Genomic DNA, 12,681 nt, shown 5'->3' with positions numbered 1-12,681 from the left:
GCGACTGCGTGGACACGTGCCGCAAGTAGCCGTGAAGATGTTGCATTTTGGTGCAGGCTTTTCAGAAAGCTATGCAGTGTTACCGGAAGAAAAATGTAGCTATTTGTTGTTTTTTTCATGACAACTGTTTTTGAATTGCCCGTGTAATATTTTCCTGGATCAGCTACAACTTTTACCTAGTGGAAATATGAATGAAGCCCTTGAGGATGGCCACAGTGTTGACAGTATCAAGTCTTGTTTCAACATTAAGATTCCTTGTCACAAATGAAGCAAAGCAGCTCTTCACTGTGGTAAAGTCACATTTCAAAACTATTTATCATTTTATAGCACTTGAGAATTAGATCGGCCTCTATTGTGAAACTATGAAATCTATCTATGCATCTATCCTTCTTGTCAGTACTTATCTAGGTCTCAAAATTCAAAGAAATTGCTTCTGGGACTTGGAAAACATTAAAGGATTTAATCAATGTTGCAGTTACCCCAGCTCAACAACATCAGAAGTCTCTTGTGTCAAACCATACCAAGCAATCATATAACTCCTAACATTTAGCACTGTCTATAATAGGATTAACTTACTTTTTATGCTCATTATTCGTATCAATTAATGAGCTGCATGTAGCCATTTTGAGAACAGGTTTTGAAGTATCCACTTTATCTTCAGCTAACTGTTCTGAGAACCCTAGAAGAAAATATCAAAAACAGTCAAAATATGTAAAATAGTCATATAGCTGAAAATAAAGAAATGATTTATGAAAATACATTTCCTCACAAAGCCAGTACAAGACATCACCTGCTGGGTCGCTGACAGTGCCTTGGTGCTGTAGATGTCTTTTTTCCATCTTCTGAAGGTCCATTTTGGACACCAGGTGACACTTGTGGTCATCGGTGATAGAAAAGCACCACAGCTAAACCAAACAGGAACAGGTTTGTTACGCAGCTAGTGGAATGTCGTCATCTGATAGCACAGACTGAGTCAGATAGTGAGTGTGAGCTGTTAAGGACTGTGTGCCTCAGTCACTCACCTGTCCATCAGTTGAGCCTGTGATAAGGTGCCTGTTCTCCTCCAAGAAGAAAACACTGAGTAGGGGAGAGCCTTAAGAATTGAAGAATTTGCTTTGGGTAGGTTGGTAGTAAATATTATATTATTAATAATAAAGCATTGTCCTGACTCCTCTACAGCTACCACGATACTTACTGTAGCATTCCATTAAACATAAATAGTTAAATGCTTAATGATTAGCTTTGACACCTATAATTTGATATTTATTATATGGATATATAATAACAATTCCTGATTTTAAATAGATCCCACTAATATATGTGATAAAACCACCTTTACTGTACAAAGTGAATAAAGGTGTGTACGTTTTTTTACAAGATTTTTAAGAGTAAATATCATACCTGAAAGCACAAAAGACTGGTAGCAAACAGCTTCAGTTTTTAAATCCAACACCTGCAAAGAGACACTTTCTATTAATAACTATTACAGTTTGGGTAACAGTTGATATAAATGAATGTAAAAGTGGGATATTTATTATGTTACTTACTTACTATCATTAGTAAATATTTTTTGCAGTACCTTAAAAGTGCGATCCTCTGAAGTTGTGACAAGAATGTTTTTATTCCAGGGACAGAACTCTGCTGACGTCAACGGTCCCAGGTGGTTGGTAAAGGTAAAAATGACTTCCTGTCTCTGATGTGAAAAATAACAATAACAATTTCGATTAGAGTGATGGCTACAGCAAATAAACAATATGACACATATTTTAGATGTGTGTGACGTATAACATAGAGAAGTAAAAGAAAGAGCAGTATTTGTAATCCATGTGAGATATAGAAAGTAACATATGGAACAAACCCATAGGCCATATACATTCAGTGAGGATTTATGTGCACAAAGGAATACTGAAAAGTAACATTATTTTGTACCTTTGAGCTGAGAATATACAAAGTTGATCCCGAGCATGCAGCCACTCGTTCATCAGAGAAACAGAATGAAAGATGGACGACTTCTCCCAGTAAAGTCCCAATAACTGTTCCAGCAGCAACTTTACCTGCAAACAAATGAGTCTGTGTATAAGCAAAGCAAATTACCTACAGGACCATAGTAGACATCAGTGGGCTATCTGGATATGTTTCACTAGATGGCAGGCTTCTTAAGAGTTTCACTCAGGAAAATGATCATACTCACAGTAGATGATATCATATGATTTGTGCCACAGGGTTGACTTGTAACTAATTAGGGAACTAAACTGGTAGGGCAATATAATGAGGGTTGGGAGAAAAAATATGTAGTTAACTACAACTATGTTTTGCACTACCATATACATATTTCCTCACCCTCCTGTGTTCTCCTGTGGCACAGTTCAATATCCCAGACAATGATATAGTCAGGAGAGGCAGAACAAAGGAGAACAGGTCCACTTAGTTTCCCAAAGGTCATGGCACTGATCTCACCATGGTGGCCTGTTAGCAGCAGGGGCTGTGGACAAACAGACTCTGGTAAAATATGCAATGTAGTATAATAAGTTATGTGTGGCTCTGTGGTGATCAATCTTGTCATTCTCCATCTATTAAAAGCAATATAAAATATGTATCCATGTCAGATATAATTTAGTCTTACCTTAGTGAGGCAAATGTTTTAATTAGACAGGCCGACATTGTATTAACTTTTGTTTAATTGTCAACATGATGGTGTTTTATATGTACAGAATGTTGAAAAACAGGCTATTTCATATTAAAAAACATACCCTATTCAAATACACCTACACATGAGGACTTAAACATAAACTAGCTATCCTGGGGCTTGCACTTGCAGTCATGTTAACTAACGTTAGCTACCTAGCCAATGTAATTCTTAAAAAGTGTACATAAATACAAACCTTGTTATCTTTATCCATGTTACTGTAAATTAACATGTTCTTGCCCTCCAGTGGTATACCACAATAAGTGTGACAACATGCTAGCTGTCGGTGTGACAGAAGTCTATCACAAGGTAAACTGAGCATTTCAGTCACCATCTTTGCTCCTGTCAGGAAACTCTGGTGGAGTGCCGCGCCAGCAGACAACGCTAATTAATTCCCGTTAAAAGTAACCGAGGAGTCATGCCGTAATACAGGTACTTTTCCTTCACCAACAGTGACATTGAAATGAGTTAATGTTTAAGGAAGAGATGTAGTTCATTCTACACAAAAGTTGTAGGTGGACATGTTTCGCAGGTTGCTAGGACACCGACACGTCATCAACTTCCGTTAACAGCAGCCTACGCCTACAAATAAACGATTCACACAAGTTAAAACAACATAAGTAATTCAAATTTGCATTGCCAATCATGTGTTATATACCTTAAATATGTAACGTCCACGCTTCCGTTTTTTAACGCTACACGTTACTGTGCGTTACCATTAAATGTATCTTCTTTAAATATATATTTTTTAACACATTCATGGTTGCTTTCTTTTTGTACCTCTTCGTTTGACCACAAGATGGCGATCACTGCTCACCTTTAGTCTTAGGAAGTACTGACAGGCCCTGCTTCAAGACATGTTGTAAAGTAGTATGCTATATTTTAACACAATATACAAATAAAAAAAAGTGTATACTTCTAATTAATTAAATCACAACTTGCAAATCAATGAATGGATGAGATTAAAAACAACAATACATGTTTTACTTTTGGAAATCCCCACACTGAATAGGTTAAACCTGTCCATTCTTCCTTTTCCTTGGAGACTGTCTTGTTTGGTGGTGGTTGCAAATGGAGCACATACAACATATAATGTCTGACAGTATTCTCCTTCCTCTCTTGGTGCTGGGGTAATTTCCTCAATATGTTCAGGTGTTTAATTTTGTAAACCTAAATTAATTCTCAAGCAACCCAAAGTAGGCTACCTGCTATAACTAACTTGGAGCTTTATGTTCTTTGTCAAAATGAAAGCTGGGAAGTGTTGCAATGCCTAGCCAGATTAACCAACACACTCATCAGAAAGGGATATGCAAAATTGGCAGAGCCCCCTCCAAACTCAGCAGCTGGGAAATATTCCACTGGATCTTATGACTAGAAAAGGGAGAGGGCTCATATGCTACACTGATGCAACTTTCAGCAATGAAGAATGGTTGTAATCTCTTCTCACGTCTTTAATGGCGCGTTTCCACTGCAGGTTTTGGTTAGGCCTTATTAGGCCCGGATCACTTTAATGCTGCGCTTCCATTACAGTTTAGGAACTGGGGTAGTTACCATAGTAACGCAGTGTAGGCGGAGCCGTGACGTCATCTTCAATGAGCGCCCCAAAAAACAACACAGCCGTTAGCTCTTAGGACTCAGAGCTCACAGCTCTTCATATCTGTTCGGAAACTAGACAAAAGTTAAACAAGTACAAACCACAGACTGCCTGTGTCATGGCGAATACAGTCGCTGGTTTATTTATGTCTGTATAGGCCGTTGTTGTGAGTGTGGACGGTCGGAGCATATATAACGTTAGCTTAGCCAAGCTCCATTTAGAAAGCACGCATTTTAAAAGGGTTTTTCGCCTGCCGTCTGTCTGCAGACTTGTCAAAGCATTAATTAATGGTTTTTACTACGTGTATTACAATTAAATCACGGTCAAATATGTAGTAGTTGTAGCCCCCTTGCCAGCTATTCTCTCTCTAGTTTAGCATACTCAGCCCGACTCAGCCTGGTTGTTCCTGGCCCTAGAACCACGATTTTGTCGGGCCAGAAAAAAGGTGAAAAAGTAGCCCCGAGCCAAAACTAGGCCAAGTGGAAACGCAACCAAAAACGGGCCCCGCACGGCTCGGCACGCTTGACCGTGAAAACAGAAAAAAGAGAATGTCGAAAAGCTGAACGCAGGTGGCGAAAAACAAACCTTCAGGAACACTTTGAAATCTATAAAGAGAGACTTGGCCTTTATAATTTGGAATTGAAAAACGCACGACAATCGTTCTTCTCTGACATCATTACCAAAAACAACGCACGTGCCTTGTTTGCTTCTGTCGACAGACTAAGGCTGCGGCCACACGAGGACGAATTCGGTCGTTTGCGTTACTGTTTAGTGTCATATAGACCGTTCGGCCACACGAGGACGACCGAATACAGCACTAAACGACTGAGGAAACGATAACGGGTCCCAAGGTGGATAGAAAGGCATACGCAACTCTCTGGGGGGTCAAACGGCTCCGTGTGTGCGCCCTATCCGAACATTTTCAGATCACTGATAGTGATTGCGCAATAGCCCCGCCTCTCCCCACCTCTTCTGCTCACCTCCGTTTACCCCGCGCCATTGCTGAAGTGTTTCGCCACCAACAACAACAACAATGGCGGATCGCAGAGTTGCTATCGTGCTCCGGACGCTATTGACCATGCTACAGTTGTTTGTGCAACATCTACAGCAATAATGAGGCAATAGCCCCGCCTCTCCCCACCTCTGCTGCTCACCCCCGCGTCAAAGTAAACTGCACCCTGAATTCAGATTATTTATCTTTCTCTCGATATGGACCTAAACGCGAGTGAAGTCTAATCTGACAGGACGGAGACACGCAGCTCTGCTCACCTGCAGCTCCTCCCGCTGCAGCAAAACACACACTTCAAGTCAGATCATCACCCTTAGCTATTTTAATTACCTCTCAAACTACCTAAACTAGTTATAAATATGTTTATTTTTTACTGTCGGCCGGGTCACTGATTACTGGATCAGCTGCTGCATGAGAGACACTGACGCTGTCCGAAGAGAAGGAGGAAAAAGAGAGGCTCCATGTATTTTATTATTATATTATATAGAGTCGTTATTCATTTGTTTTAAAGCTCAATAAATAACAAAGAAGACCTTTGACCGGCACTTTTATAAATTTGTCCGGAAGATTTAAACTTTAATACACGTTGACTGGCGAAAAACTCTGCCCGGTTCCCTCGGCCCCCACCGCGGAGAATAAACAGAAGGGCAACCATGACAACCATGCTTCTTCGCTGCTTTTGTGGAGGAAGTTACAGCGCCACGTACAGGCTCCTGCATATGTACTGCAGCTTCTCCAGCGGTTGGAGCTAAACGGAGTGGTCTCGTGTGGACAGACACTATCCGGATAACTATTGCGTGTGGACGGAAGCTTGTTTGCGATTGCGTTTGCGTTAATCCTATGCGTTTAGCCGTTTTCGTCCTCGTGTGGCCGCAGCCTAACTAACCCCCCAGTGTCAGTAGCCTCTGAATTTCTATCCACCAGGGCGTGCAATGATTCTGCCTCCTTTTTCCCTGACAAAAATCAGACAAGCAGTCAGTGCCTCTGCATCAGGAACAGCAAATGTGTTGTCTCTGTGTCCACTTAACATCAATTCAAACATCATGACACAATTCCATCAGATTAATGATAAAAACCTAGAGGATATTATACAACTTCTGAAATCCTCCTCCTGCTGCCTTGATATTATTCCAACAGGATTTTTCAAAGATGTTTTGCCTTGCATGGCCTCAGATCTACTTCATATAGTAAACAAATCTCTTCACTCAGGTATTTTCCCACAGGCCCTGAAAACTGTAGTCATTAAACCGCTCTTAAAAAAGAATAATCTAGATGCTTCAGTAATGAACAATTACAGACCCATATCAAACCTGCCATTTCTAGGTAAAATCATTAAAAAAGTTGTTTTTCAACAGTTGAGTAATTTCTTGCATTTAAATAACTGTTTCGATGTGTTCCAGTCAGGCTTTCGTCCAAACCACATCACTGAGACTGCTCTTGTAAAGGTCTTTAATGACATCCACTTAAACACAGACAGTGGCAGAACTTCAGTGTTAGTATTATTAGATCTCAGTGCTGCGTTTGACACTGTTGACCACAGCATATTACTAGACCGACTGGAAAACTGGGTGGGACTTTCGGAAACAGTTCTAAATTGGTTTGAATCCTACCTAAAGGACAGAAACAACTTTGTTTCTATAGGTAAATATACATCTGAGTTGACAAATATGACATGTGGGGTTCCTCAAGGCTCCATCTTGGGGCCTCTTCTCTTTAACATCTACATGCTACCACTGGCTCAGATAATGAAAAACAACAAAATAAGTTACCATAGCTATGCAGATGACACACAAATGTACGTAACAATTTCACCAGGAGACTATGCTCCAATTCAAACACTGAGTAAGTGCATTGAACAAATCAATGACTGGATGTGTCAGAACTTTCTACAATTAAACAAAAATAAAACTGAGGTAATGGTTTTTGGAGCCAAGTCAGAACGTATAAAAGTTAGCGCTGAGCTTCAGTCTGCAATGTTCAAAACAACAGATAAAGCCAGAAATCTAGGTGTAGTCATGGACTCTGACCTGAGTTTCAACAGTCACAATAAACAGTTACTAAATCAGCCTACCTGAAGAATATATGGATTAAAAGACTAATGTCACAGCAGGATTTGGAAAAACTTGTCCATGCTTTTATCTTCAGTAGACTCGACTACTGCAATGGTGTCTTCACAGGTCTCACTAAAAGATCTATTAGGAAGCTGCAGCTGATTCAGAACGCCGCTGCTCGAGTCCTCACTAACACTAAGAAAGTGGATCACATCACTCCTGTTCTGAAGTCTTTACACTGGCTTCCTGTGTGTCAAAGAATAGATTTCAAAATACTGCTGCTGGTTTATAAAGCACTGAATGGTTTAGGCCCAAAATACATTTCTGACCTCCTGCTAAATTATGAACCATCCAGATCTCTCAGGTCTTCAGGGACTGGTCAGTTTTCTGTCCCCAGAGTCAGAACTAAACATGGTAAAGCAGCGTTCAGTTATTATGCTCCAATAATCTGGAACAAACTCCCAGAAACCTGCAGGTCCGCTGCAACTCTGACTACTTTTAAATCCAGGCTGAAGACTTTTCTTTTTGTCGCTGCTTTTAATTGAACTATTCATATCTTAGACTGCACTGTAACTTTTATCCATGTACTTTTTCTTTTAATGTTTAATTGAACTATTCATATCTTAGACTGCACTGTAACTTTTATCCATGTATTCTTTCTTTTAATATTTATTTTATTAGCTTTTCTTTTTAATGACTGATTTTAAAGGCCATTTTCTTAATGTCTTTCATTTTTTGTAAAGCACTTTGAATTGCCTTGTGTTGAAGTGCTATATAAATAAACTTGCCTTGCCTTGCCTTAAAGCGAGCTACCCGCTGCAGTGGAAACGCGCCATAAGTGTCAAACATGTGAAGGTATTGTGAAAGACTCCTCCATTTTTGTACAAGGGAGGCAAAATAAGACAGGGAGCAAAGTCAGATTAAGCTGTATCGAACAGGTTGAGACTAGATCTCCAGCATCACCATGGCGGATGCTGTGGTCCTCATTATATAGTGGGAATGCTGACACAGCATTCCAACTATCTGTTATGCTACGCACAAAATTCTTTATTATTCCGCCGGGTTATTTTGCGCCTCTTCTTCTCCCACATTGAACATCGCAGAAACTCTGTTCGAACATCAAAACGTTCAGCTCGGTCGGGAATCGATGGCTATTACTTTTATCATTCATAACTTATAGTCATAATTCCAGAGATACATCCCATAATTCATCACATTTTTAACATGGAAGTCAATGGAGAAACTCTTCAGACTTCAACAATCTTCATGCAACTTCAACTGCTAACTGCTCCTTCTTCAACTGCTAACTGCTCCTTCATACTTTCACTCAGAAACCTCATTCCAACTTTAAAGTGTTACACATCTTTCTGCTATTATTCGTGTAACACAACTTTTAAATCTGATTCGTACTTTTAGAGATATTAAACATTGTTCAGACCTTGGTAAAGAGGCCTTCTTCAGATTTTAGAGTGCGTGATGTCACAGCTAGAGTGGAGGACAGATTTCATTTTGCCTTCATACTTTCTTTTAAACCTGCCATAATTCCCAAACCCTACATTTCTGAGACATAATTTTTCATGAGAAACGTAGGAAAACATCTTGTAGCTTGAAAAAAAGAAGAAATTAAGCAAAATAATTAAACAAAATGCCTCTTGAGTGCATGAAGTGACAAAAACTTTCAACATGTCTCCATTAAACCCCATTGTAAGTTCAGCCTCATCTTTCCCCACCACAGCAGCCGCACACCTTTAGTTAATCTGCCAAAAAGGCCACATTATTAACCCGAAAGTACACACAAAGTACACTTCAGATGCTCAAGTTCCTTGACATGCTTCACGCTTTGAAATGTCACCGATATCTGTTACGGTTCTGCAACAAAACGTTCACATGTAAGAGGTTTATCTCTCATTCAGAACAATGAAAATGCTCTCCTCTCACTGATTACATCACCATGGAAACCTTTGATCTCTGGACAGCTCAAATATAAACACCTGTGTCATGGAACACGATGATGTCATAACTCCAACTGATATGCTCAGAGCAGCAGACTTCAGATAATGGTTAATGGTCCGGCCCTCAACAGCTCTACGTCAATTATGGGGTGTCATCATATGCCGTTTCCATGGAAACGCATCCCTCGCCATAAAATACGATGTTGTTGTGATACCTATGCAAATGGTCTAAAACAGCACCAGACTTCAGATAATGGTTAATGGTCCGGCCCTCAACAGCTCTATGCAATGATGGGGTGTCATCATATGCCGTTTCCATGGAAACGCATCCCTCGCCATGAAACACGATATCGCTGTAACTCCAATGGACACAGTCCGACCGTCCCCAAACTTCGCTTGTATATCACCGGTCCATGCCTCAACAGCTCTATGCCAAATCTAAGATCTCACCATAGGCTGTTTCCATGGAAACACATCCCTCGCCAAAAAACACGATGTTGTTGTAACTGATATGAAAATGGTCAAAACACCACCAGACTTCAGGTGACAGTTAATGGTCCATCCCTCAACATGTCTATGTGCCATTAGTGAGTTTTCCTCAAAAGCTGTTGCCATGGCAACGCATCCCTCGCCGTAAAACACGATATTGCTATAACTCCTATGAAAATGGTCAAAAAGTGCTCAAACTTCACGTGTGCTAACAGTCCAGCCGTGAAGACATCTACGTGACAGTTTTGAAATGTCTTCAAATGCCATTGCCATGGCAGCACAATGCTCACTATGACACAGGTTCATTTTCATTTCATTTCAAACCTTTATTTATACAGATAAAATCCCATTGAGATCATTGATCTCTTTTCCAAGGGAGACCTGTTCAAGTAGATCCACATGAAACATAAAAGCATAAACAGAACAACAAAAGGACATCATACAGCATCATTTACAAAATTATCCACATAAACAGGTACCAATAGCTTCCGATTGAGTAGCATCCAACCGAGCTTTAAAAACATTTAGTGGCACCAGATTGTTCAGTTTCCATTTAATTTGCAGACTATTCCAAGACAGAGGAGCTGCGCATCTAAAAGCTGTCTTCCCTAAGACAGTCCTAGCAGTTGGCACATTTAATAAAACCACAGCATTCGATCTCAGGCAGTAGCCACTTACAATTCTCCATGAGATCAGGGAGCAGATATAAGATGGAAGTTTCCCTAGCATGGCTTTGTATATAAAAATGTACCAGTGACTGAGCCTCCGTACAGTTAGTGAAAGCAAACCAGCCCTTGCATACAGGGTACAGTGATGGGTTAATGCTTTACAGTTTGTCACAAATCTCAGTGCACTGTGATACGCAGCATCTAACTTGACCAGGCAATTGGCAGGTGCATTCATATAGACCAGATCCCCATAGTCCAGCACAGGTAAAAAGGTCACAGTGACTAGCCTTTTCCTGGCCTCAAGCGAGAAACAGGACTTTTTTCTGAAAAAGAACCCTAGCCTAACCCTCAGTTTTTTTAGCAGGTTATTGACATGAAGTTTAAAAGAGAGACAATCATCAAGCCAGATACCAAGGTATTTGTAACAGGCAACAACTTCAAGTTTTGTTCCTTGCGTAGTTACAATATCTAAAACAGGCTCTGGTGTATTTTTTGCTTTAGAAAAGAGCATTACCTTGGTTTTATCCACATTTAAAAGAAGCTTTAATTCAGAGAACTGAGTCTGAACAATGTTAAAAACAGCCTGTAATTTAACAACAGCCTCCTTAATGGTGGGACCTGCACAATACATCACAGTATCATCCGCATAAAAATGTAAAGTAGCTTCATCCACATTATCACCTACGCTGTTAATATATATGGAGAATAAAAGTGGTCCTAAAACAGAACCTTGTGGTACACCATTAGAAATGTTTAACCACTCAGAAGACAGTCCATCAAAATGAACACATTGGGACCTTTCAGAGAGGTAGTTCACAAACCACCCCCCACTGCAAGGCTGGATATGCCAATACTGAGTAGCCTCTGCTTTAAGATGCGATGATCAACGGTGTCAAATGCTTTGGAAAGGTCAATAAACAGAGCTGCACAACTCTGCTTATTATCTAAAATACTAGTAATGTCATTCACCACTTTCATTGTGGCAGTGATAGTGCTGTGTTTCATTCTGAAGCCTGACTGATGCTTGGACAGGATGTCATTTGTACATAAAAACTCCTTTACCTGTTCACTCACTAGGCGTTCAAGAACCTTAGCCAGGTTTCCTCATAACTTCAGTGAAAATGCTCCAAACGGCCCAAAACGTCACAGGTTTGGTAACGATGCAGCCATCAAAACATCTAAGCGTATTATGGGGTGTCATCAAATACCGTTGCCATGGCGACAGATCATTCGTCATCAAGTTAGTTCAATAGTTTGCAGTTCAAATATTCTGCTGCTTTTCCAAGCTTTTTTACTTTCTTTTCTTATCACACATTCAAGCCCCCAGTGTTCATGTATCATTTCAATCTAAATTCTTCACTTTCTTCTTACACATTACATTTCAGAAATGCTTTTCAGCATAAAGCATTCCCACTAGCAATCTCTTCAGGAATTGCATTCTCTAGTTGTATTTGCTGTTCAGATGCTAAATCCTGGAAGCATCTGAACTACAAATCAGGTTTGTCTACAAACTTGGCCCAGGCAACTAGAAAACACATCCCTAGTATTGCAAATGGAAGTTAACAAACAAGTGTTTCTCTGTCATGAGTGCAGTTTAGAACAAGAGGAAGAGGGTCATCATACATACAGCAGACACTGATGTAGTGGCAGTCAATAACAGGTGCTGTTTCCTAACCCTGTGCTGCCAAACCCTTCTGAATGAGTTTGGTTGAAGGGGGGAACAGAGTGGCAACCACTTCTACTGGACTCAACGCTGCATGTGCTCATGTGCCCTCTGTTACTTCTCAGGAGATTGCAAGAACTACACATCGTTGAATCAGTGGACTGTATGGAAAGAAAGAAATATGAACATTAGTATTATCAGCATTTTTGTTCGCATATGTTTTCTATATATTCACAATATGTAGGTAGGCTACTAAACATTGGCAAGTTCCACATTGGACTTCTTCTTTTTTTGTATTGTAATTTTAGGTTTATTTATAAATGAATGTGATTTTCAAGTCATTAAACAATACTGAAATGTTAAAAGTATGCTGGTCCATGAATAAGTATGTTAATATAAGTGCATAAGCCTGCTTCAATCTGTGCAAAAATAATATATAAAAAGAATAGAGTTGCAGCCATTGCCTGTCTAACTCTGGGGTGTCTATATTTACTTTGGTTTGTCACTATTTAAAAAATAAATGTATTATCAAAACAAAAAAATGCATTTCAGTTGAATATGTAAAAAAA

General features: G+C 39.9%; 1 protein-coding gene across 1 annotated transcript in view; it reads right to left on the bottom strand.

Moving 5' to 3' along the window:
• Positions 1–3,213, bottom strand: part of wdr27 (WD repeat domain 27) — a 57,533-nt gene extending 54,320 nt beyond the window's left edge. The window contains exons 1-8 of the mRNA XM_034100167.1: positions 2,883–3,213; positions 2,341–2,482; positions 1,930–2,054; positions 1,580–1,693; positions 1,402–1,453; positions 1,023–1,093; positions 791–905; positions 577–679 (exon numbers count right to left, since the gene is read on the bottom strand). Coding sequence (XP_033956058.1) covers positions 577–679; positions 791–905; positions 1,023–1,093; positions 1,402–1,453; positions 1,580–1,693; positions 1,930–2,054; positions 2,341–2,482; positions 2,883–3,020 — 860 coding nt within the window. The 5' untranslated portion in view covers positions 3,021–3,213. The remainder of the gene's footprint in view (positions 1–576; positions 680–790; positions 906–1,022; positions 1,094–1,401; positions 1,454–1,579; positions 1,694–1,929; positions 2,055–2,340; positions 2,483–2,882) is intronic.
• Positions 3,214–12,681: the final 9,468 nt, after the last annotated feature.

The sequence above is a fragment of the Pseudochaenichthys georgianus genome, chromosome 15 (assembly GCF_902827115.2).
Source record: "Pseudochaenichthys georgianus chromosome 15, fPseGeo1.2, whole genome shotgun sequence".
Taxonomy (NCBI): Eukaryota; Metazoa; Chordata; class Actinopteri; order Perciformes; family Channichthyidae; genus Pseudochaenichthys; species Pseudochaenichthys georgianus.
Note: the sequence above shows the minus strand (reverse complement) of the source record. Positions and strands in the feature narration are given on the sequence as shown.